The 27,233-nt window shown below is 37.1% G+C and overlaps 3 protein-coding genes, 2 non-coding genes and 1 pseudogene across 5 annotated transcripts; all 6 read right to left on the minus strand.

Annotated features, from left to right (window-relative positions):
- Positions 1-408: 408 nt before the first annotated feature.
- Positions 409-517, minus strand: LOC113330286. Its single transcript, XR_003350155.1, has one exon. It is a non-coding gene; the product is annotated as a small nucleolar RNA snoR97 (small nucleolar RNA).
- A 118-nt stretch (positions 518-635) lies between these two features.
- Positions 636-749, minus strand: LOC113330276. Its single transcript, XR_003350145.1, has one exon. It is a non-coding gene; the product is annotated as a small nucleolar RNA Z278 (small nucleolar RNA).
- A 44-nt stretch (positions 750-793) lies between these two features.
- Positions 794-869, minus strand: LOC113330291 (annotated as a pseudogene).
- Positions 870-1,827: 958 nt separating this feature from the next.
- LOC113329654 (F-box/kelch-repeat protein At3g06240-like) lies at positions 1,828-2,796 on the minus strand. The gene is made up of 2 exons (XM_026576506.1): positions 2,749-2,796; positions 1,828-2,640 (listed from the first exon to the last, which is right to left on the minus strand). The coding sequence occupies exons 1-2, from the start codon at positions 2,794-2,796 to the stop codon at positions 1,828-1,830; spliced, it is 861 nt and encodes a 286-aa protein (XP_026432291.1).
- A 468-nt stretch (positions 2,797-3,264) lies between these two features.
- Positions 3,265-5,061, minus strand: LOC113329542 (cytochrome P450 71B36-like). Its single transcript, XM_026576401.1, has 2 exons — positions 4,184-5,061; positions 3,265-3,869 (listed from the first exon to the last, which is right to left on the minus strand). Exons 1-2 carry the CDS (start codon positions 4,868-4,870, stop codon positions 3,693-3,695), a joined length of 864 nt encoding a protein of 287 aa, XP_026432186.1. The 5' UTR covers positions 4,871-5,061; the 3' UTR covers positions 3,265-3,692.
- A 16,363-nt stretch (positions 5,062-21,424) lies between these two features.
- On the minus strand, positions 21,425-23,607 carry LOC113329505 (cytochrome P450 71A1-like). The gene is made up of 2 exons (XM_026576376.1): positions 22,638-23,607; positions 21,425-22,298 (listed from the first exon to the last, which is right to left on the minus strand). Exons 1-2 carry the CDS (start codon positions 23,577-23,579, stop codon positions 21,684-21,686), a joined length of 1,557 nt encoding a protein of 518 aa, XP_026432161.1. The 5' UTR covers positions 23,580-23,607; the 3' UTR covers positions 21,425-21,683.
- Positions 23,608-27,233: the final 3,626 nt, after the last annotated feature.

Below are 27,233 nucleotides of genomic sequence, written 5' to 3' on the forward strand. Positions count from 1 at the left end.
AAACTGTTAGCTTACTTGATTTTGTCTTTGGTACGTGTAGTGCATAAGTTTAGGCCTAGTAGTTAGAAAAAAAAAAAAAACGTATTTAGAATCTTTTATTGAAGTTGTGGGAATTGGATCCGAAAAAATGCCAGTAGTGGTATTTTGATCCGAAAACGTATTTATGAATTCTATCTTTTTGGATCCAATTCCCACGACTTGAATCCTTAGTAAAGATTCAAATACCGGTTTTTATTTACTGCACTACCAAAGATAAAATCAACTAGCAAACTTACATAAAATAAGTTAACAATTTGGAGGTAGTTTAAACATTCAAATTCATTGGACCTTTGAACTGTGCTAACAGTAACACATCCTTGGTGAAAGGACAACGATATTTGAAGTTTTTAGTCAGAATTTTGACTTAGAAAATGTAGTGCTGTTATCAAGCTCCATTCCTCATAAAATACGAGAGAAGAAGCTACTACGGCCAACACACACTGTATGAGTTCTTTCAGTCTCATGTCCACAAGTTATCCGAACACACCAGTTAAACAGGACATGAAGTATATGGGATTGAAACTCAAAACGTGATACGAGACAAACTAAACAATTACGCAAAAACTAAAAAAAAAAAGTATGAAAAGTGTCATAATGCCTCAGTTAGATCCATTATTGTCATATGAATATAGTTTCCCCAAGGGGTTCTCCCTGTAAACAGGGTCTCAGTTCCACTACATCTCAATTAATTGGGTAACATCATCACAGGCTTCTCAATCAAAAAAACTAGGACTATAATCATGAAAATAAATAATGGCTCATAAAATTCAACCATATTCAAATCGCATCATGAATTAATCTCAGACGCTATGAGTTTGTAATCACTGCCATATATATTTATTTCGACTGACAATCCAAAAGTATTCCATTCCTTCGCTCTGTTTGTTTCATCTTCTCGGAAAGAGCTCTCCGAAGTACTTCAATCCAATATATAAATCGATATATAGCAACAAGAACTTTCGGAAAGCTTCTTCGCGAGAAGATGAAGACAACAGCTATATATTATTCTAATGCGGGTATAGAGAGAATATAGACCACTTGTGAAAAATAAGAAAACATTGGCCGCGTCAAAAACTAACTAGGATCCAATAGAAAATCAATCAAATAAAATCATTCATCGCATTAAAACGTAAACAAAGGCATACTGACTCAAATCAATCTCAAGATACCCAAACCTAAAAACTAAAATTAAAAAAAAAAAAAAAAAAAAAAAAAAAAAAAAAAAAAAAAAAAATCTATTAAAGGGAATGGGCCTGAATACATAAAATATTGAAGGAAGGAAGGCGATGGTTAAACCCTAATACATATTGTGTATATATAGGAAAGAGTCTAAAACCCTAATGCATTAAAGTGTCTAAACCATCCTTCCTTTTAATTCAGCCTAAAATAAAACAAAAAATAACCCCACCGCACATCTCTTTTCTCTTCTGACCACCAGCACCATATCGCCACCACCAATAGGTTAACCACTGGAGTTTGAATCCCCCCACTGTTTAGCCAGCATACCACCATCACCAACTGCCCAAACGTCTTCCGCATTGTTTGAGTTTTAAAAATATGATTCCCATAGCAAACCACAAAACCATCAGCGCCATTCCTAATCTTTCCACCAAATCCTGCAAAAAAAACTAGAACACGAAGCTCTATCATTATCCCAACCGTTAACAATAGAACCTTTAAGAATGTATCCTCTTTGCAGGGGGGAAAACTAATGTAATAGAGATTAATTATTGGTACCAGAAAAAAAAACAAAAAAAAAAAAAAAAAAAAAACTAAAACAAAAATTCTTTAAACCTTGTAGTACTGGTAGAGGCGCAACCTTTCAGTCCTAGATGCACATAAAATGTTGTCGTATTCTGTACAACTCCCAGCATAAGTACCAGAGTTTGGCGAAACCAAGCTTTCGATATAATTCTGTGCTCCAAGTATCACTGCTGGTGAACTACGAATTTTTGTTGTTGTTCCGTTGTCTAGCTTCGGGTCATATAAATACAACATTTGGTCATGACTCTCACGCTTCTTGAATAGAATTTTATCATTGAATAGAATCTTCTCATCTTTGAAAGACCAAGTCACACTTAGATCCCTAAGTTGTCTAGACAGATCCTCCTGGCGAATGACAAAACGTTTAGTCCAGCATTCTTGAACACCATAATCCTGCATCACCCATATCTCAAGTTCAAAACACGTATAACGAACACAACTAACTACACATAGGCAGTCTTCCAACACTCCCACAGTGCAAAGAGGACGGTAATAAGTACTAATGTCCTGAAATGCTTTTGGCAAGTGCATTTGTTTAAACCTCTCCTCACAGAAATCAAAAGAGACTATAAAGTCCTCATAAGAGAGTACGAAATCCTCCGGAAGCTCCTCGTTTCCGATCTTTCTTTCAGCTAACCAGTGATAAATCCCATTAACAAGCACCCCAGCTGATACGCTAGCAAAAGGGATATACTTGAGCATATGATCGTGAGTGATGGTCTCAATGCTTTTCCATGAATCTGATTCTAACGAATATACCTCAGCTACTTGACAATCTGGCAAGTTGACTAAACCAGTCACAAAAGCATCAAATTTTAGGAGCTTGTAGTCATCATTCTTATGATCATAACCAAATGAATATACAGATTCAATGTCTGTCCTTTGTGAATTGGGCAATATCTTGTATTCTTTAGTTGTTGGGTTTCAAATCACAAGGAATCGCACCTGCACCTGCACCGACCCATCACCTACATCGACACTAGTTTGAAACATGATGCAAATCAAACCATTACAACAACTTCATTGGTACAGCATCGTCTGGGAAATCCATTGCAACCAAATTATTAATATTATTATTGTCCCCGGTAGATGATGATGTGAAAGAGAAGAATATAGTGTATCTTCCTAAATTATGGTACTAGCTATAAATTTTACATTGATCGTCCGGGTCTTCTCCGATCATATAATATATCAGATTCGATCTTCAGCACTGGTCTTCTTTTGTTTTTTTCTTGTGGGATGTTCTCAGACATAATTACAACTAATTTAAGCTTGAGTATCTCACCAATGAAGCATTTTAGAATTGATTTATACTCAAGTGCACCAAATGAAAATTGGAGTCCTACCCAAATCCTAATGGATTTTAGAATTAATATTATATGATTTTATAATACCATTTATTTTTTAACACACGACCACCCATACAATATCATGCATATACAAACTTATTAATTTCTCTTAATCAGATTTCGTAACCTCATACTTGATGGGTACAAGCTCAAGTGTATATATATACCCAGATGACTCCATGTTTAGGTCTCTCCTCTTTAATCCTTTTGGCAATTCCCAATCAAAAGTGTACAATACATTGGTGAGGACGAGCTCTGTTAAGACGATTCCCATATTCAATCCTGGGCAAATCCTTCGACCTCCCCCAAAAGGTATGTATTCAAAATTTAAATTCTCGACAAAATCAACGGGGCTATCCTGAAACCTCTCTGGCAAGAGTTCTTCTGGATTTTGCCAGTACTCTGGATTTCTTCCCAGCGCCCATATGTTGATCAGGACCCTTGTCTTGGGGTAGATATCGTAACCATCAATTTTGTTATGTTTTAGGCTTTCTCTTGTTAGCAATATACATGATGGATGCAACCTTAGAGTTTCTTTAACTACCATTTTAAGTAATGGAAATTGTCGAGGTCTGATTCTTCTACATTTCCTTTTGATCCCACATGACTTCTAATCTCTTCTTGAACTTTCTTCATTGCTTTGGGATTTTTAGCCAGTTCTGCCATTGCCCAAGTCATAAGACTACCTGCTGTCTCTACTCCACCCAAGTACACATTCTGGTAGTTTTTAAACAAAAAATCATAAATATAGTTCATATAAGTTCATGCCAACAAATAGAAACCATGCAATAAAGGAGAAAAAAAACTCTGCAGTGCTCAAGATTTTTATACAAATTAAAACAAGAACACTAGTTTTTAAACCACCTATGTAAGTGGATTAACGCAGTTGGCCAATTCATACTTAATGCAAAATGTCCGAATCTCTCCGGTAAGAGTTTTTTTGAATTTCTTAAATCACTCAGCATTGGAGAAAAAAACAAACAAACGGCTACTCGAATTAATTATAAAGAAAATTGAGTAAAAGAAATTACCACAACAATTGCTTTAATATGGTTGTTTGTAAGACGGATTGTACTTGTTTGAGCCTTCTTTAGTTTGAGCAAAACGTCTATGATATCTTCATGCTCGTGCTTTGGTCGCTCCTTGTCATGTTCGTCTATGATTTGCTGCAAAAAATTGTCCAAATCATGGAAGCATTTTTCTGTTATACCATGAATTCCAGTGATCCTATCAATTATCCAGCTTACCTTTGGAAAGAAATCGGATACAGATAAACTAGTCAAAACGGCTATTTCTGGAAAAAGTTTAGAAAGTCTTCCACTATCAAATCTATTCCCACTTTGACTGGTTGTGCTACCGAAAGCAACTCTACAGATTGCTCTGTGCCCAAAGCTTGTTAACTTCTCAAAAACATTAACAGGAGTAGTATTTGAAGATGAAATGGAATCAATCAAAATATCAATTTCCTCTGCCCTGGCTACCATAACCGATTGCACCCTTTTCCTGCTATAGAGCTCAAGTACGCATATTTTTCGAACCTCTCTCCAATAATCTCCATAAGGTGCAATAGCCATATCTGTGTAATTATAGGAAAGCTGTTTACGTCCAGCAAGTTGAACTCTACTACAAAACTCAACATCAAGTGTTTTCATTATTTGTTCAGCAGCTTTAGCTGAGGAGATTACGACCGTTGGTACACTGCCAAATTGTAGAAGCATGACTGGACCATATATTTTGGATAGTTTTGATAGTGTTTGATGAAGTGGTTTCCCAAGTTGATGTAAGTTACCAATGATTGGAAGCTTAGGAGGACCAGGTGGAAAGTTGGGTTTGTTTTTATCTTTTCTGCCTATAAATGTGATGAGAAAATATAGAGGAATGAGAATAAGGAGAAGTGGAATTAAATCGAAATAAAAAATCTCCATGATAGCAGCTTACATGAAAGGAGACTATTATCTCCTTTCTTGTGAATGGTGATGGTTTAAGAAGTGAGTATATGTCTTTCTAACACTAAGATGAGGTGCGTCTTATAGGTGAGAAATTCAAACCCATCACAATTAAAACTTCATTGAATAATGAGCAATCACGGAGTAATTAACGGCACCAAACAAGTCACCCAATTAAGTTGCTATTAAAAACTTGTTTAAAAAGTTATTATATACTTTTGCATGATTCGTTTAATAAACATTACTCCGTGTAACATGAGGTTTTTTTTTTCCTTCTTATTTTGTTTTGTTTTGATCAGAAAAATGAACATGAGGGTTAGGTCTAACAGTGAATGAAAGGACGTCTAATCCGAAGAGTTTGAGTAAAATATGTTGGATAAGAGGGGCGTAGTAATATATATGAATGAAAGCTTCATAAACATGCAATATCACTTTTTTTTTTCTGTTCAATATTATATATACAATCACCACAGCCGGTGAGTGAATGATCAAAATATGGTAAAAGATAAATAAAAAAATTGAGGATAACGTGATTGATCATCATTAAAAAAAAAAAAACTACTGAATAAAAATAACGTGATCTATTTCGTAGGAGAGACAAGACTTTACTATGTTCATACTAGAACAGGCTCTTTCAACCGTAAGGATAGCCACCGGGAAGATTAATGATGGACAACATTATAAGCTTAATACACACAGAATGTAAACAATATGAATTTTGAAACAAAAAAGAAGAAGAGCAAAACCAATATCATTTCTTGTCTCAACTATTTTCTTATCTAGACTGCTATTGCCATTCAATTCTTTAAGCGCATCCTTGGTTCTGATATCCATTTTGTAAACCTCGTATTGATTTTAAAGTTCTATGCATTCTTGCTCTGAGAAGTTATCTGGATAGAGTTCCCAAGAGGAGCCAACTCGTCATGGTATCAAAAGCAACAAACAAATCCTTCGGATTTAGGCATGACATACAAATAACTACTACCATATTCACTTAGCACACAACCATCAATCACCGATGCAATTAATATCAACCATATACATTTAGCACCAGTTTTATTTTTTCCTCATCGGATTTCCTAGCCACATGCTTGATGGGTACAAGCTCAAGTGGGTATCTTACACCAAGTTGACTCCATGTGTATGTCTTCTCTCTTCAATCTTTTTGGCAATTCCCAATCGAAGATTCAAATCATTTATTACGAAGATTCAGCTACAATATCCAAACATCTCACTAATAGAAAACTGCATTGGTTGATGAGGTTGTTTTATTTTTGTTTAATTATAAGCTATGCAATGAGTAATTGACTGATGCTATTTTAAGACTATTTTTGGACGTAGGACTGCTATTATTTATGTTTGATCCCTTTGGCTTTGTTTCTAGCATTTTTGTATTATAGATTAATTAATTGTTTTTGGCGCTGCTCGGCATAATACCTACCCCTTATGTGGACATCCGGTGAAAATATTCATTTAGCCAGCTCATAGATAGGAAGGATGCCGTAACTGTTTGCTGGTGGAGTGCTCACCGGCAAAAGGCCAAAAACAGTTGCTTCTTTGTAGTTGCAGGAAATCGTACAACCACGTCCTTATTAAAATCTATTGAATAACTCAAGTAATCATCATTAAACTCATAAGAACATTCATTACTTTAATTTGGATACAAGATTATGAGAGAACTCAAGTTTGGAGAACAAACAATCTTTCTCTCTCCTAATGTTTAAACTCCCCCAAAAAGATCTCTCTAAATACAAGGTCGCTTGGTCCCTTATATAGGGGTTTACATAGTGGATAACAGCTAATAAAACTCTTATTTTCGGATTTGGCATGCGTCACTAACGCACGCTTATATTGACTCTTTTCGCACGCACTCTATAACCTCGCACAATCTTCAAACTTTACTCGTGATTAGGCTGACATCATCTGGTGCGTCGTTCTGAACAAGCTTTACGCGATAGTTTTCTCTTAGTCTTGATAATCATTATTTCGCATTCATTATTGGTGTGAGGTATTTTGTATCTATATTTTGCCTCATCTCACGTCGTTTCTTTGTAAAAGAGGGCGATGTGAGAACCTTCAATTTATATTGCCGCACCCATTCATCTTTTCGTATTCTTCTCTGCCGACACACTTCCTTAATTTAGGCATGCCAATGTACGCGTGTCTTTTCATCCATTCATTATATGACATGTCTCTTGTAACCGCCTCTTCCTATCCCTTCAGTTTCAATCATCGCATTAATGGAGTAAATATCTTGGGAATCGGGAGTAAATCTCTTATTTACTCTCGACTGTCTTCTTCCTTCTTCTTTTTATTCTTTGCAACTTATTATTTTCTTCTGCTATTGTTCTTCTGATTCAACCCTTTAACATTGATCTCCATCTTACTCTGTTTTTATTATTTTCTTCACTTTTATCTTCTTATCTCTTCGTCTTCGTTCTTTTACTTCCAATATTTTGATGATCATCCTGATCCTGATTTATTTGGTCATCTTTGATTATCGTTTTTTCAAATTCCCCTATTCCCATACTAAAAAGTGTCTCCATCTGGATGGAAGAACAATAAAGAATTCAATAGAATTCAAGAGGAGTTCAAAAATAGGGGTTTTACGTTGTCTGTTCCTCCTAATTCAAAATCCACTTCTACTATTAACCCTAGATGGTTCTCGCTCGATCACTGGAATGACCAAAAGGTCATAATTTCAGTTGGACAAATCCTCGCTAGGCTTCCCATTCCCCTCTATAATTCTCAGATTCCTTTATTCTATAGAATCCTTTCTGATGCGAGATTCGCACGTGCGGTCTATCAACTGAGCGGAGGTTGTATCAGAATTATGGTAGAATATGCTCTTCATGCAGCTGGATTAGAATCCCTCTACCCCAAAAAGGCTAGAAAAGCGGAGTATGCGGATTAGAGGTAAATCCTGAAGAGTATACAGTAGAGAATTTCTTCGCTCAATATGATATTGTTATCGTAAAGCATGAGTCATTTTGTTGGGGCGTTCGCTTGTAAAGGAAGGATGGCATTGAGAAAGACAATAGAATCATACGAGATATTGATTTTCATGACAAAACCAACAACTCCACCCGTCATTCAAAGGATGATTGCTGGAACGTCTTCCCCATCATCCTAAAAGGACCTTACATTACTGGTGTTAATGTTGATGGATCAATTAATCCTCTTCTCGAGGGATTTCCCGTTTACAGTGCTTGGAAGTTCAAGTGGACAGAGAGAGAGATTGTGGTATGTTTTTCATGATTTCGCTTGTTTTACTTTTCATTAACTCTATTTTTTTCTCTACTAATCTTTAAGGAATTTCAGATTGCCAAATTGAAGAAGGATCTAAGGCTTTATGGGAGACAGAGCATGTTGGAAGCATTACGTTAGATCACTGACGATGTAAGAAATACCTTCACTCATATTTTAACAACATTGTTGCCTCTGTTTCTTATCTTCGTCTGTGTGCGAAGGTTGAAGGTTGAGAGGTTGGTGGTTCTGACGAAGCTGTAGGTGTTAAAGGTAAGGGTGTAATTCGCGGCAAAAAGACTTCTTCTAATCCTTTTCCAAGAATTCTTCAAAGAAGCGGAAAGCTCATTCTCCCTCTTCTTCAAGTTCCCACTCTAGTGATGATGATGATAATCTTCTCGCTGAAGATCCCTCAATCAAGTCTTCAATGGATCAACTATCTGGTATCTTCTCTGATTTTATGTCAGCAGTCGGAAATGATTCCTTAACTCGCACATGTAATACCCTTGCGAAGATATTAGATGCTCCCACTTTGGACGATGATTCCCTTCACGGGGTTGCCTCATCTCTGAGTCCAATCTTTCAATACTAGCTTGGGTATATGGTAATTTTTTATGCCTTTGCACTTTCTTTGTAGTGTTTTTATGTTGTATATCCTTATACTCATCTTTTATCTTCACAGGTGGCCCGTTCTTCGTATGTGGTTTCTTCACATTATCAGAGAAGACTTCGCAAGTTTGAGGCTGAAAATATTAAACTCAAGGCCCAAATTTCCACTCATGAAGATGATTCGTCTGATCTTCGCAAGAAGAACAGGCAACTAGAAACTGATGTTTCTTCTTATAAGAACAATATATCTGATCTTAAGAATAGAAACGAGCAGTTAGTTGGTGCGTAACTCTTTATTTCTCCTGTTTTATCTGTTTGTTACCTTCATCCCTTCTTGATTATGTATTCTTGCAGAAATTTATCGTCTTACTGATGAGGCATCCTCTCTATTTCGATCTCTTCATCATCTGTTGATGATGATACTCTTCTTGAGCATCTTAATGCTTCTCTAAATAACATTTCTGATGGCGAATTAAGAAATCTTTCCTTTGGAACTCAAGGCGAAGTATCAACTTCTTAGTATTGAACATAGTAGTGCTTTATCTTTATGTAATGGTTTTAAACGTCGCTTCTTCGAATCCAAAGAGAGGATTAAGGTTTTAAAAGCAAGAATTAATACTCTTATTAATGAAAAAGATCAAGTTGCTCTCAAAGGTGATATATCTTTGAAGAAATTTCAAGAAACCATCCTTCAAGTTCAAATAGAGCGAGATCTTGCTCTAAGCGAAAATAACGCATTGATCGAGCGAGGGAATTGGATTCGCTCTCGTCTTCTTATAGTAAATGAGGCTGAATTTGACTGGGCTGCTAGAGTCTTAGATAATGCTAGGAATGACTTAGCTATCAATGTTAGTCTTGAACCGGATAATACCACCTTGGTTAAGGATATTATCTCTAATAAAGAAGGTTATTTATTATGCCTTTCTGTTCGTCATGTCTTGAAAAAATATTCTTAAGTGATGTTAATCTTATGAGCAGATTAAGGTTCTTGAGGCGAAGCTTTCCGCTCGTGATTCCAAATATCGTAGGCTTAAGAAGCAGTTTGTTGTCACTGTTTCCAAGAATAGCAAGGAAGCTATTCGCGTCCAAGATGCTGCTATTAAGAAAGTTTGTGCGGACAATGGCGTTCCTGTCTCAAAGTATGATCTTGTTGATGTTCCTCCTAATGAAGAGAGTTCCGATATCTCTGATAGCGAAGGAGAAGACGAAGAATATGAAGAGATTGATGAAGAAGATAACAGTTCTGAAACTAATGAAGATAACACAGGCGAGAAGTATCTCTTTGTTCTTGCAGATCCTTTCTATCTTGTCATGCTTGTAAATCTTTTGTCAGTTCTTTGTACATCAGATATTTTCTAACTTTTGAAGCTTCTTCTTCAAAGCAAATTATTTGAGATCTCTTATTGTAAACTTTCCTTGTGACATATCTGCATCTACAAAAAATTGTTTTTTCTAACAACTGGAGTTAATTTGACGGCAATAGCACATAGCATAAAAAATTGTTATTACCAGTTATAATTTGTTAGAGCATAGCTCGGTTGAACCACCAAGCATTGATATGTCAAGTTTGGTTGTCATATTTTAGTGAAAGAAAACTCATTTAAGAGTCGCTTGATTAAATGTACTAGAGTCAACTTCGTATAGGTTAGCTTGAAAGTATTAGGATATGAGACATTACAAGTATTGCGAAGACTTGAAGAAGTGAATAAGTACGGAGCTACAACCACAACATCATCCTTCCACTTGAGGTTAGTGATATTTGACTTGAACAGTTTCATTCCCTAACATATCTTTTAAGTCGTGCATATTGAAAACAAAACTGCGAAGCATGAACACTCTAGATAGACATAGTATTAAGGAATACAATACGAGGTTTATTGCTTAACCATTAAACTTTGTAGATAAGACATCAACATAATCCTATGAATGATATTGTGATTATGTATGGGTATGAGGTGAGGATTTCATCATAGGAAACAATGTTCTTACATGTGTTTTAAGGAAGTAAGTTCATGAACTTTGTTTGTGAACCGAAAAGGAAATCGCCAGGCGTTATTGGGGCTGTTCTTCATTGCATATATTATGAATGACCAATATGTGTGATTAGTATAACCTCTCATGACGTGTTTGTGTTCTTGGTAAAACTATTCACATGAGGCCTGACTTTTGCATTGGTATGCCTTTTGTTAGTGAAACCGATCTTAAGTAATCACCTGATGGTATGATCGAGTTTGTGTAGTTTCTAAGGCCTAACACTGGGTAAAGGGGAACCGATCCTAGTAATAGGTGCAACACATCACTATGGGGAATCGATCCTTGTATGGGGTGCAACAAGGTTTATAGCAGAAAGGAGAACCGATCCTATGGAAATGTGCAACACGTTTTTAGGCAAAGAGGAACCGATTCTATGGACATGTGCAACACATATGAGTTAAATACCATATATATGTGGGGAACCGATCCTAGTACCTAGTCAACCAAATTCTGGGAAGCTAGTGTGACTATGCACAATACTCACATGGAGGTATAACCGAAACTTGTTTTTGTAGAACCGTTAAACCCATGATTTGTGATTGAGTGTTACTTGATCAATCACATAATTCTTGAAAGTTAGATGAACCAATTCTAAACTTGTTTGGAAGTGTGGTAAATCGGTTTCAAGTAAGTAAGTATGAAGGAGGACTTACAAAGAAAGGATGTCGACACACTTTGAACACGTGAAGTGATGCATATATTTTTTATTCTTCAATGATATTCCTTAACGGCTAAGAAGGAAGTAAATCCCAGGGTCGAAATTAAATAAGTTAAGAATCTTTTAATTATATATGGAAAATAAGAATTAGTAATGTGCATTCGCTAGTTAAAGATTTTCCAAGGAGATTTTCGATCAATATTTTGGACAAACCATTCTCAGGAATTATGAAAAACGAATACAAAAATTATTATAGAATATCTTGAGAATATTTTTGGTTTTGGAAATTACTTGGTGTCCAAACTTCCTTGTCTATAAATACTTGAAGTTTGCATTTCTGGCAAACTAATCCTTCGTGACTGTAAACTTTCTCTGTTGTACTGTTACTGGTGAAGCCGCCTATTCGGAGAGGAGAGTAACCTAATTAGGAGAAATCTCTTAGGGACGCTCAGTTTAAAGTCTTCTTTGGGATTGAGAAGCTCTAGCGCGTATCGTTGGTGGGAAACTAAATAATTGCGATTTATCTTTTGTTTTCATATTGATTTGATTGACTAACGGTGGTTGAACTTTGATTGCACCTATTTTGTTTATTCTTGAGAATCTTCTCTTTTGATATAAGATTCACTCAAACTAGTTCAAGGTTTCGAAAGGGATCTTTAGACTGTTATTAGTGCTAAAGACGATCTCGTGATAATCCATTGTTAACAAACTCCGTTCTATGCGTGATTGATCACAAGAGATTCACGTAGTTGTGTGCAGGTGTTTATTGAAGATATAAGAAGATTTGAAGACAAAGAAGAGATAGAATATTTATGACTTGGTTATATAAATCTTTGGTGTGCACAATACTTGTTTCGGTAAAAGAGGATCCAATTATAATCGATTTATCCTTGTGGTACTTTGATAGAATAGTTTTGTAGATCGGCATCAATACGTTTCCTTGGGATTAAAGGTATTGATTGCAAAAATTTTAACGATTACCTTTTGGTGATTGAACATAAGATAGATCTTGGAACCTGGCAAAGGAGTTTATCTTAAGATAAACAGAAGAGCCTTTGTCCAACTCATATCACTTGGTTGAAGAGAGTTAACACCAAATAGATTTTTTGTTCCTTTACTGTTTGGAATACGAACCAAAGGAATTGGTCCAAGTACGTCACTTGTTTACAGGTCGGAGGAGTGAGAATACAGACGGAACTAGGTGAACTATAGGTTTAGTTGCTTGGTCTCAACTATACGAAGTTGTTTTATTTTGTATAGCGCCTTAATCCTGAGAGTACTCAATTCTGGACAAGGTCTCGGGGTTTTTCTGCATTTGCGGTTTCCTCTTTAACAAAATCTTGATGTGTCATTTACTTTATATTTCCGCATTATAATTGTTTTATTATAATTAAAGTAAATTACACAAATGTTAATTCCTATTTACTTGAGAAGCAATCCTATTGTGTTAGGATAAGTCCGAACCTTTGTATCAAGTAAAACACACTTCGTCGTTGTATTGTATCGATCTCGTATCCATAGACAATCACACGAGGTGTGAACCGATTTGTTATATTGTCTCGACTCAGTCCATAGACAATCACTTTCGGATAAAGGACTTATAGGAAGGAAAAGTTTTAGCTTGAGGTATATTTGGGTACCCTCGCCTTCTCATAATTTTTTACTTATGACTACAAATAACATAATCTGTGCGTAAATCTATCATATGGGGGCGAATAACACCCTTTTATATGCTTGCATTCCCATACTTGTCTCTGTTAGTTGTCACCACATGAGTGAACTAAGCAAGTATTGAGTGATAAAAGATTATTTTTTATTATGTATGTATGTATGTACTTAACTTGTGTGGTGATCTATTATGTTTCTATTTGTATCAATTACCTTATCTTATCTCATTTTACTTTTGTACCTTGTTTTGTTGCCTCAGCTATATTCTGTTTTAATGTGCCACATTTATATATCTGTTGATTTCTTCTAGTGGGAAATTCCCCTTCCATATGCGGTTATATTCGCAAGCTTAACTGCTCTTCTCATTAGTGTATCCTGCAAAACAATGATCATTAACTCCTGTCTTATTTTTCTCATCAGGTCTTATTTCGCCTAGTATATGATTTTGTTCATGTGCGACGAGATCGCAGGAGGTCTTTACACTTTCGTGCAATGACCCATTGATCTCACCTTATCATCTTCTTATATTATTGCCTCTTCAGGTTTTATTGCCGCGCAAATACGACAACCTTAATACTCCCGTGAGTAAAAAGCCTCATGATATTTGCGTCTTTTGACACAATTCAGCTCCCTAATGGAGGTGTTGTCCTTATATTCCCCCTGACTTCACCTTCAAGGAGAATTACCCCTACCGGGTTAGGGTGGGGTACTCCCATCCAGTGATGCAACAACCAGTTGTTTTCGCGGCCTCTTATCCTTCTGCCGATGTGGCTTATGGTTACAAGACCGCACCCTAAGTAGGGTTTCTTCGGACCGAGTGCATCATAGTCAAGACTTGTCAAGAGCGGCCAGATACGCTCCAGACGCCCCAGGCACTCTTGACTCAACCGTGTACCTCGGCGCCTTGATCGAGTTTCTGCACTCCTTAGGAGAGATATTTTCACCTTAATCTTACGATTTAGGCGCCTCTCCTGGATGTGCTTTTATTTCACCCAAAATCTCCATGACTCAAGCTCCAGGGTCGATGTAGCTTTCACTTGAGTCATGCTAACCAGGTTTTCCCAATTATGACGTGCATTAGGTATTATTATTGCCTCTTGCTGTATGCAAACTAGGGTGCACGCCATAATTGGTTAGCTAGCCTCCCTAATTGGAGTCTTTACTTCTGATGCCTTCTATTAAGGTCTTATTAGAAGGTCTTATTTTTGCCTTTTTTTTGGTATAATATCATATTCATATATATGATTAATACAATTCTGCTATCTTCTTATCTTTTCTTATTCGCATCACTGACAATTGTCTTTCTGAAGTTCGAGTATGTTATCCAAGATTTCTTTCTTGCTTCTTTCTCCTTCCGCGCTTCCTGAAGTTCGAGTATGTTATCCAATACATTGATTCGGATGAGTTCCATTTCTTCGGTTGTGCGATAACTGCCGCAAATACCGTATTTCTTCAGATACTTTTGACTGCATAGCTCGTTAGATAATGCTCCATTCTTCTCATCTGCCAACTCATACTTTCCATTCCCAACCAACTTTCTTATTCTATATGGTCCTTCCCACATGTTTTCCACATTTCCTTTACCACTTTTCTGATAACTCGGCTTCTGCCTCAGTACTAAATCTCCTTCATGGAATTTATGCCTATATTCTTGTGCGGTTGTTATCGCATTTTTGGAAGTATTTCTTATTTAACCTTCTTTACTGACAACATCTACCATCAGTCTTTCACTTCGCTGACTTTCTTGTGTCTGTTGTTTCCAATTTCTTTTCTTGCTTGCGCGTTCTTCACACTTGTCAACATCAACCTCATGGCAGGTTCTTCCTTCAATCGGATCTCCTCTTATTACTCCAACACCTTGAGGTAGTGGGAACTTGATGCATTGATGGAAATTTGACGCCACTCCTAGAATAACGTGTAACCATGGTCTTCCGATCAAAGCATTATAGGTTGATTCTACGTCAACAATGCAGAACACTATCTCATATGATATGCTCTTTAGAGGAATTCACATTGTTATTTCCCCATTTAGCTTGTTGGCTGTCCCGTTGAAACCATAAATCTTATAAGTAGATGGAATTAGTTCTTCGTCTCTACCACCCATAGTCTTGTATGTGTGATAAAACAGAATATCAACTGAACTGCCGGGATCAATTAATATCCTATTGATGGCCCATGTGTCCATGTTCTCCTCTTCTTCTTCATCGTGTCTTGCCATTAGATCAATTTCCCATTTAACTACTAATGGGTTATCACGTGGTTCTCCTCCTCCTAGTACTTCTTCTGCGATAAAAGAAATAGGTTGCTTTTGTCATTCCTTCAAGGGTGACATCTTCGCCAAATTTAATATTTCTCTTCCATCACTGTCTCTTGCGAAAACTCGGCTTAAGATGTTATCATGAAAGTCCTCTATGCTCTTGAATGAATGTATTATGGAATTACAATATAGGTTCTTCGCCTTTGCTCCAACTTCAATCAAATATGTATTCTTTCCTTTCTCCACACCTGATGCATCACCTTCTGGTGGTGGTAAATTTTGTGGTTGTTGTACCAGAAAATGATTTAACTTCCTCTGATCAATCATTCTTCGTATGATCTTCCTCACATTCCTACAATTATTTGTTGTGTGGCCGTGGAAGCGATGGTAAGCACAGAATTCTCCACTTCTCCTTCCTGGCGGTGGCTCATTCCATCAAAATTATTGCTTCCCAGATTTTGTCTATTTCAGTAGTTAGATGTGGCATCTTTATGTGCTCCCAGAATATTTTATTGCTTCCTTGACCTTGATTATAGTATTGCGTTTGGCCTTCATACCCTTCTGGCTGGCTATCAAGTCTTTGAATCTTATTATTTCCTCCATGATTATTGAACTGTCTTTCTCTTTCAAATTCTTCTTGATCCCGACTACCCATTGCCACTAGTTTCTGTTGATCTTCAACCATCATCTTTTCTTTTTTTCCTTGAGATGTGCTTGCGACTGTCTTCGTTATTTTTGGAAGTATACTTGCATTCCCAGCTTTTGTAATCGTGTTCGCAACACGGTAAGATTCCATTTCATTATGTTTTTATTCAAGAGCGATGTACCCTTCCAGATGCTCGCGTAGCTCTGTCATTGATATGGTATTTTTGATTCTGAATATTTGTGTGTACAACAAGTCTGTTAGGAAGAGTGCGTTTATAAATGCTAGTATGAAGTTTCTCTCAGCCACCCGACCATCCATGTTACTACACATGGTCCTCCACCGCATGGTTAAACTTCGCAAGCTCTCATTTTTCCTTCTTCGCAGACCAAACACCTCTTCTATGCCTGTGCGTAATACATTATTGTTGATATACGATCCAAGTAATATTGATTGTAGATGGTTAAATGACCTTATTTTTCCCGAGGGTAAGCCTTCGAACCACTTCAGAGCTTCTCCTGATAAGCTGGATGGAAAATACTTGCATAGAACCGCATCATGATCTTCCCACTGTAATAAAGATCTCACATAAGCTTTGATGTGTTGTACCGCACAGGTCGTTCCATCAAAAATATTAGTGAACACAGGTAAATTGCACTTAAAAGGTATTCCCGTCAACTGTATTTGTCTTGCAAATGATGTTTTTCCTGCTTCTTCAATGGCCTCATCTAATTGTCTCCTTCCTCCCTATCTTCTTGTTGTCATCATTTCTCTTACCTCTACTAACTCTCTTAAGATTTGTTCATTCACCACTTGATCTTGTTGCATTGGCTTTTTCAACCTTACTTGCCTTTCTTGATTTTTTTCCTATTTTGTCGTATTGCCTCTTGTAGTTCTTGTTCTTCTGATTCATCTCTTCTTCTCCTACGCCTCTCTCTTTCATCCCTTGCATGCATTTGAGGTTCATTATATCTTTCATGTTTCTCTATGTGATGCTGTGGAATTCTTGTCGTTTCTCTGTCTTGTGGTAAAATCCTTCCCTGTTTTCTATCAACTTCCTCATTCTGGTTATGGAGTATGCGGTGATGTTCGCGTCTTCTCACTCGATTTTTATAATTGTTTTGACGCACAACCTCTTGTAATTCTCGTTCTTCAGCTTCTATTGTTCATCTCTGTCTTTCCCTTTCGCGCCTTAAATTGGTATGTGCTTTATTGTATATCTCAGCTTCGTTTTCGCGCTCGTGATGATTTTGTAGCATCTCTCTTCCTTGTAATATCATTCTTTCTTGTTCTAAGTCATCATGACGAACTAGATACCGTTCATCGCGTTGTTCACGCCTATTATCGTCGTTACCCGCTTGTGTGCGGTAATCTTCGCCATGTTGTACGTACTGATCATCAATCGGTTGTTGTTCTGTGAAATTTTTAACTGCGTAGATCCTGTAAATCCTCATTTGTCTGAAAGTTCTCGACAATGTTGTCCAGAGGTGGTTCTTGTCTTATATCTCTTCTACTAGACCTTGACCTGGAGCGTGTGGTGCGTCTTGATCTTTTCTCTTGCAACCTTAGGTTCTCTCCTCTTAACTCATTATTCTGTCGCATTAGATTCGCACACTCCTCGCGCTGTCGAAGTTCTTCGATTGTCACGTTCTCTTCATTACCTTCTATAAGTCCTTCCTATACATTTCTTCGCTCTCCTTCTTCTTTTGTTGAATCTGTTTGTGAAGTATGAACGCTTACTCTATCGTAATCGATGATTCTACTCTGCACTAGTTCGCTTTGAATTTGAATTTGGACTTGATTTCCTCTATTGTTTCTCTCTCCCATCCTCGAAGATTCAGCAATTTCACTCCTTCTTCTACCAGCAATTCTTCTACTCCTTCTAATTGCTACCACTTGTTCTGCTGCAATTGCTTGTCTCACCATCTTTTATGTATATAACAATTTACTAACAATGAATGTTTTTCTGAAACAACAAAGATTGTTCACTGAATCTTTCAAACTTTTCCAAGATTATGAAGATCTTCTAATTTGTTTTCAAGAAACTCCATCAACAGGGTATATCACTCCAAGCTGATTTCTAGCGCCAAAATGTAGTTGCAGGAAATCCTACAACCACATCCTTATTGAAATCTAGAATAACTCAAGTAATCATCATCAGACTCATAAGAATATTCATTAAATCTTTAACTTGGATACAAGATTATGAGAGAACTCAAACTTGGAGAACAAACAATCTTCCTCTCTCCTAAATTCCTTGTCTAAACTTGATAGGCCTCAAAGATATTATATTTAAATGCAAAACATTCCCCGGCAGCGGCGCCAAAAACTTGGTAGGCTTCTAAAAGGTGTAAAAATTATCCCCGGCCAAAAACTTGGTGGACCCGGAGATATGTATAAAATTAAGCGCAATGAAACGCGGGCCTACAGTAATACCGCAAGTGCACGGTCGTCGGTTGTAGCTCGTGCAAGTACGGGTCGATCCACAGAGATCGGGTGTGTTTTGGGAGTGTTCTAACTATTTTGGGTTCCTAAATTTCTGTTGGGCTTTGAATACCCTTTGAAATGGGTTGAACTGAGCTTGGGCTCAGTTGGTCTTTGAAGTGTAACTGGGCTTTGGCCTTACAGTGAGTTCAGGCTTTTGGGTTAAGCCCACAATTGATTGAATTGGGCTCAGCTTTTGAATTTGGTTCAAACCTGGGCTTGGTCTTGAACTGGGCCTCAATGAACTAAACCTTGGGCTTTTGTTTTGGTCTTCTGATGAGCTCAAGTTGTGCTCTGGGCTTTTGGGCTCAATGGGATTGAGCTAAAAATGGACTGTGGCTGGACTTGAGGATCTGTGGCTTAGTGAACTGTGGGCTTCGGGAGGAAGCAGCAACAGCAGCAGTAGCAGGGCAGCTGCAAGGGAAGTGGAGTGGCAGCAACATCTGCAGAAAGGCAGCAGCAGCAGCTGCAGCAGCTGCAGGGCAAGTGAGAAAGAAAAGATGGCAGCAGCACTGTACAACAGCTGCACAAGCAGTGGACAGGAAAGCAACAGCAGCAGTGGGGGAAGGAAAGCAAAACAGTGGCCAAAGGCCAAAGATGGAAGCAAACCAGAGAACAAAAGATTGGCAAAAACAGCAAAGACTAAACAGATTAAAAACTAAACAGCAACAAAACAGTGAACAAAAACAAAACAAAATGGAGCAAAGTGAAAGTGACACAAAGGCAATTAGCCTAAGGCAGGGGGGATGGTGAAGCTAACATGGAGCAAAACTAAGGCAAGAATACAGGCAATCACAAATAGAATGGTAAGATAATCAGCTTGCTATAAGCACTGATTTCTTCCATTGCACAATCAGCACATTGCAATCTAAGCATACACAAGGAATGGCAAGAAAATCAGCTTGCTATAAGCACTGATTTCTTCCATTGCACAATTAGTTCAATGCTTCAAAAGTATCTAGCCTAGCATTCCTTCAAATGACAGTGAATTAAACATGACATTACACAAACATTACATGGCAGTGAACAACAACACATGTTAACAGGACTAATGTAACAGGAATGAATTGGAAATCAAACATGAAATTAAACAAGCACATAACATTAACAGAACATAACATAAGCACATTTAACAGTGACAAAGCAAGAAATTAAAACATACACATTTAACTGAAATTGAACTGAAACATGAACTGAGCTGAAACTGAAAATTAACAGGACATGAAAGTCCTGGATGTTGGCTACTCCAAGCATAAAGTTTCTACAACACTCCCACACTACATATTTATACCCACAACACAATTAGGGTTCTACAATAAAAATCCCCAAACTGACAGAGCTAGGGTTGGTAATTACTCACCTAATTTGATGTAGCAACATCAAATTGAACTCGACCCATTACTCTATTTGTCCTTCTCTACCTCTCCATGCCTTCAATTTCACTCTAGCTCAACCTAATTTACCTATTTCACACTTTAGGGTTTCGGGCAGAGAATGTGTGGAATAAGTGAATTAGATGGACTAGGGAGATGGGAACAATGATGGGTTATCATTGTTTGACGTGGTGACAGAGTGGGTGGCGGAGCAGGTGGTGACAGAGGTGGAGAAGGTGGTGGACATGGTTCTGTTGAAGACGGTGGTGAAGTTGCAGAGAGGAATGGGGGAGAGTGGCTCGACTGAGTTTGGGGTAGGGGGCGTGTTTGGTTAGGTGGATGGGTTCGGTCGCTAGGGTGTGAGGCGGGTTCATCAAGAGATGATGTTTCGTGAGATGGGCCGCGAGATGCGAAGCTGGTAGGTGGATCGGATGGTGATGTGAAGTGAAGCTTGTAGCGACCGTCAGATTTTTTGATACAACGAAGTTAACGGCTCTAGATGGGGTTAGGTGTTGTAGTGTAAGGCGGAAATATACAACGTTGATGAACAGCAAGGGAGCGACCGTTGGATTCAACTACCATCTAATCTGAAGGCTTGGAATTTCAGCGCTGTGGTGCTTGGCAGAGACTTCAGATTTTGATGCTCTATGAAGGAGCGACCATCGGATGCTTCTGAGAACTGATCTGATGGCTGAGAACGGAGGCGTTTTTGTGTGTAGAAAATGAGGTTGTGCGCACCATTCTTCGCGGCTTCCTTGGGTGATTTCTCCCGGCTTTTCACTACTTCTCTGCTCTTTTTGCTCCGCAAGTCATCCAGACTTTATTTATTACCTAAAAATGCAAAATTAATTAATAAAAATATTTATTCTTGAAAACAATGAAAATACAGAATATGGGATAAAATGTAGAATTAATGCATAAAAGATGAGTTAAATGCCAACAAAAAGGGATAAATATATGCAATATTTGGCACTCATCAAAACTCCCCCAAAAAGATCCCTCTCAATACAAGATTACATAGTGGATGATAGCTAATAACGCCCTTATTTTCGGATCTGGCGTGCGTCACTAACGCACGCTTACATTGACTCTTTTCGCACGCACTCTATGACCTCGCACAATCTTCACACGTTACTCGTGATTAGGCTGACGTCATCTGGTGCATCATTCTGAACAAGCTTTACGCGATAGTCTTCGCTTAGTCTTGGTGATCATTATTTCGCATACATTATTGGTGTGCGGTATTTTGTATCTACATTCTTAAATAATTAAGAGCCGTTTCACCGGCCGGCTGCGATAGCTTAATTTTCCACGCTAGAACACTGCAGATAATATTTACCCAAAGACATGTATCTGACATTTGAACTACTCTTGTGTTTCAAACAAAACAAGACTTCATTTTCACACTTTTGTACACATTTTATTAAAAGCAACAAAAACAAAGGATGACCGCCACAAGGATGAGCCAAACCAAAGAAAAACAAGCTGTAGTACACAAAACAGCGTGCATATTCGAACCACACACAAAGCACCAACAATAATACATCCAAATCAAGTCTGAATACACTATAAACAACGACCTTGATGCATTCGGTGACCCAATTACTTTACGCTTATACCTTAATAGGTACAAGGTATAGAGGATCTTTCATATGAGCAGCAATAGTACCAGCCACTTCCTCCATGTTTGCATCTTCTTTCTTCAACCCATTTGGCAACTCCCAATTAAAACAGTACAACAAATTTGCGAGTGCAAGCTCTATAGTTACGAGCCCCATGTTAACACCAGGGCAACCTCGTCGACCTCCTCCAAAAGGTACAAGTTCGAAACTCTGTTGTCCTGTGAAGTCGAATGAGCTGTCTACGAACCTGTCTGGGTAAAATGCATCTGGTTTTTCCCAACATGCTGGGTCTCTCCCTATTCCCCATGCGTTTATAAGGACTCTTGTTTTTGGGTATACATCGTACCCACCTATCTTGCTGTATGTCATACTCTCTCGGGGAAGCAAAAATGGAGCTGGAGGGTGTAGCCGTAAGGTCTCCTTCACTACCATCTTTAGGTATGGGAATTGGTCAAGATCCTTTTCTTCTACCTTGTCTTTGCTTTTACCGACGTAGCTTCTAACTTCGTCTCGTACTTTTTTCATTGCTTTAGGATTTTTAATAAGTTCTGCCATTGCCCAGTTTATGGTTACAGCTGATGTGTCTACCCCGGCAATAAACAAATTCTGGAAGAAATCAAATAAAACAAGAAAAAATATGAACAAATAATTATAAAAGATTCGTAAAATATATATATGAACCGGTTATTTTACCGCGTAGTTGATTATGTGATAGTGAGACTGGCATAGTTAATCAGAAGGGTCATTTGTTGTGTGGTACATGATTTTTGTCCAATAACAGTCTTTGGTTTAACATTGGTCCAGTTTGAAGTTTATTGCCAACAAATAAGCTTCAAGGGCGTCCTCGGATAGAATTATGGAATCAAAAATCCATGTATGGATCATGTGCATGCCCAAGACATTTATATCACAGAAATTAAAGTTGAGTTGATGAGAAAAACTTACAGTAAGAATTGCCTTGATATGATCGTGAGTGAAATGAACTGTAGAAGATGGATTGTCCTTTTCAAGTTTGAGCAGAACATCAATGATATCATCGTGTTCAGCCTTTTGTCTTGCTGGATCAAGATGTTCGTCGATGACTTGTTGAAAAAATTTATCAAAATCATGGAAACTTTTTTCAGTTGCCCAATATGCTCCAGAGAGTCTGTCAAGAATCCACCCTACCTCAGGGAAGAAATTAGACGCGCGCATATAACCCAGCGCGGCCATGGCTTCGTATATAATTTCTTTTAGTCTACCATTTTCATATTTCTCTCCCTTTTGAGCCCTCTTACCAAAGGCTATCCTTGAAATAATTTTGTCAGATAAACTTAAGGATTTTTCAAACAGATCAATAGGAGCAGAAGCAGAAGAAGTAGCAGAGATAGATTTTATCATATCTGCAACTTCTTCTTGTCGAACTGCCGAGAAGGATTGCACTCTGGTCATACTTAGCAATTCATGTACACTTACTTTTCGAACCTCTTTCCAATACTCACCGTAAGGTGCAAAAGCAATATCTAAGTTATTATACGTAAGACGCTTTGGACGAACCAAATCAGGTCTAGTACAAAACTCAAGATCATGTGTTTTCAATATTTGTTTTGCAGCTTCAGCTGAGTTAATTATGAGCGTGGGTATACGGCCGAGCTGTAGAAGCATAACCGGACCGTATTTTTGAGATAGGTTATGAAGTGAACGATGAGGGTGCGAACCAAGTTGATGGAAGTTACCAAGGATAGGTATCTTAGGAGGACTAGGAGGAAAGTTGGGTTTTTCTGCAATAACATTTTTCTTGGCTTTAGATGTAATGAAAAAGTATAGAGAAGGAAGGAAAATAAGAGGAAGCAATAACAAGAGAGAGTTATAAGGAAGAAACTCCATATTGAAGTAAGGTAGAGACATTCGCTGGTGTTGTGATCAATGGTGTATGTTGTTGGTATCCTTATATAGAGAGGGGTGAGAGATTTAGAGTGAGTGTGTGTCTGAGTGAGGTAATGAGAGAGTTTAGAATCTTTATGTAATTAAATTTTACTTTAGATAAATTATATGTGAATGGGGTCTAATTTATTTTACTTTAGATAAATTATTATATATGAATGGGGTCTAATTTCCATATATGTAAATGTATATGATTATGTCGTTTATATAATAAGAAAAGGTATGTCTGTTGGATTAGAATGCATAATTACATTCTTAATAATTGGGTGGTAATCGAGTGTAGAAATGGACATGCTGTTATTTTTTCCTAACCCATCTTGTTTAAATCTAACTCATCTGATCTTATTACATTTATACATGAATTATGACATTTCTGACTAAAAAAATATCATATAGTAAAGTAATAGAATTTTTTTTAGATCCAGACAATCATATACTCAACAAGCCACACACAAATTTTTGCTTATGAGTTAGATGCATCAGCCGAATAAAGCGAGAACCTGACACCAAAAAAACTAAAAACAAACTATATATAAGTTAGAGATATCGCCTCAGAGCACGTACAATTCGACCGAGCTTTGAGCTTCACAATAATGAGATATGTCCGTCTCGTATATATATTAGCGCAACTAGCTAGAATTTGAATTTAATATATATTACCGCAACTAGATATAGTTTGAATTTAATCTATAAAGTTACAACCTTCACCAAATTAGCTTAATGAATTAATATTAGCCCAAATAGCTAGGATTTTAATGTTATCTATAAATTTTTGAACTTTTACCAAATTAGCTTAATGAATGTTTGCGCTACTGGATGACACAAGATTTAGGTATTTGGCTGACTTACGGGTTAGGTATGCTGAGGAGAGACAATTACGGAGATATGTAAGGAATAAAACAAAAGGAATCGCACTAAAAATTTGCCATTGATTGCATATTTAAACTCTTAATCTGGCAACTTGGTGACAATTTCTCTTTTTTAAACTGCAACTTGGTGACATTGATTTACTCATTAGACAGGGGTTATAAACTTATAATAAGCATATGAAAATGCGGCATTAATCACTAAAGCTAACATCTCTATGTAATGGATTGAGGGTGGGTACAAAAGAATAAAAGATATAGAGTCACCTAATAACATAGTCACTAAAGTTACAGATGTTACAGCTCACGATATGGAAGCGGTGCAGGGTAAGGGAAACTGCAGTGCAGGTTAACTGCTCACTTGTTTGTGTTGACTGCACGTGTGTAATGACGTGTATTGTATCTCTTCTGTACGGACTGCTATAAATATAGCCTCTCTGTCTTTATTGTAAAGGTACTGAAACTACTAATTCTATAATAAATGTTGTTAATGAATGCAATGATTTTCATCATCACTTTTATCACGATCATGGTATCAGCAGGGTTAGGGTTTCTTCAACCTTTTCTTTCGATCCTTCAGATCTGGTGTTCTCATCAATTTGATCTGCTATTGTTTTTCATTTCTTCTGCCGCTGCAAACATCAAATTCAGCTTTATTCATTGAAATTCTTTGTGTTCATTGATTGTAATATCTGATTTAGTAGTTTCTTGTTTTTCTAATCTCTCTCAAATCTTGAATTTCTTGTCGTCATCAACTTTGTTTCATCTTCAACATCTTACTTTTTTACTCTTATTACAATCTTGAATCTCAGATCTGTTTAATGATTCAAGAATTTTCGTCTTCTTCATCAATGGAAAATCCCACAACTATTTCTTTTTCTCGAATTCCACTGAATCAAATAATAACTTTTGTCACCTTGAAGCTTAAAGAAGACAACTACTTTACTTGGAGAAATCTCATGAATCCTGTAATTCAGAGATACAAATTGATGAAATTCTTGAATGGATCTTATCCTTGTCCTCCTAGATATACATCTCCAAGAAATGAAGCTAATGGAGTTCAAAATCAAAACTACTCAGATTGGTTAGATGAAGATTCGACAATAATCATGTGGATAAATTCTATTATTTCTGAATCTGTCATTGCTTATTTTTCAAGAACAACATCTTCACATCATCTATGGACAAGTATTGAAGAAAGATTTGCCAGGGATTCATCAACACATTCCATTCAATTACGCACAAACCTTCTCTCTATTTCTCAAGGTGATAAATCAATCCCTGCTTTAATCAATGAAATAAAACTTTTGTCAAACAAATTAGTTGCTGCTGGTGAAATTGTCTCAGATAGAGAGTTAGTTGTTATTACTCTCAAATCCTTAAACTTTGATTATATTCCTTTTGCTACTTCCATGAGGCATAGAAATCCTTTAGTTACTAGTATTGAACTGCATAACAATTTGTTAAGTGAAGAGGCTGTTGTCAGTGAAAGAGATCAAATTACAAAGATTGAACTAGATGCTAAGGCATTCATGGCTAATAATTTTAGTGAATATTCAAGAGGTTCTTCCAGTAGAGGTAACTATAGAGGCAGATTCTCTAATGCTGGTAGGTTTCCAAATCCTGCAATATTTGCAAGGCATGCATCTGGAAGAGGTCATGCAGTTACAGATAAGGAAACTTGTCAGATTTGTCACTCAGACAGTCATTTAGCTCCAAACTGCAATCAGAGATTAATTTTTTCTTACAAAGGAAGAGCTCCTCCAGCAAACCTCAGTGCAATGCTTGTTGCTGCTGATATATTTGATAAAGAAGAATGGATAGTAGATAGTGGAGCAAACAATCATATCACTTCAGATCCAACTATTCTACAAGAAACTACTTCTTATGAAGGCACTGAAATCATCAATACTGCAAATGGGGGAGGTATGTCTATTTATCATACTGGTTACTCTAGTAAAGTTGTCAATGATCATTCTTTTCACTTAAATGATGTCCTCTTAGTGCCTCAAGCCTCTCATAATCTCTTATATGTACATAAATTCACTTCAGATAACAATTATTCTTTAACTCTTGATTCCAATGTTTTTCTGTGAAGGATCAGATTACTGGGAAGATTCTTTTCCAAGGACCACATAAAAATGTATTATATCCAATAAAATTCACATCAACTCCACAATATCTCTCCTCAATAACTGATAGCTCTCTCCTTCATAGACGATTTGGTCATCCAAACTTTCAAACTCTTCAGAAAATATGTCATGTTATGCAGTTATCAAATGTTTCCAATAAGCCCTTTCATTGTACTGAATGTCAACTATGTTGGTCTCACAAATTACCATTTCAAATATCTCAAATTTTTGCTAAACAACCTCTTGAATTATTACATATGGATTTATGGGGTCCATGTCATGTACCTTCTATTTCAGGTAGTTTGTATTATGCCAATATAGTTGATGAATTTACAAAGTATTGATGGATTATTCCATTGTCTTCTAAATCTGAGCTTAAAGTTTCCTTTACAACTTTTGTCACTAGAATTGAAAAGCTTTAACTTGTTCTGTGATAAAGATTGGAACTGACAATGGTGGAGAGTTCTTGAACACTTTTATTAAAACTTTCTATGATAAAGTTGGCATTACGCATGAATTCTCTCGTCCCAATACACCAGAACAAAATGGTGTGGCAGAAGTGAAACATAAGCATCTTCTAGGCATTACTAGAGCTTTACTTTTACAATCTGGCTTACCAA

This window comes from Papaver somniferum, unplaced genomic scaffold (genome assembly GCF_003573695.1).
Source record: "Papaver somniferum cultivar HN1 unplaced genomic scaffold, ASM357369v1 unplaced-scaffold_117, whole genome shotgun sequence".
Taxonomy (NCBI): domain Eukaryota; kingdom Viridiplantae; phylum Streptophyta; class Magnoliopsida; order Ranunculales; family Papaveraceae; genus Papaver; species Papaver somniferum.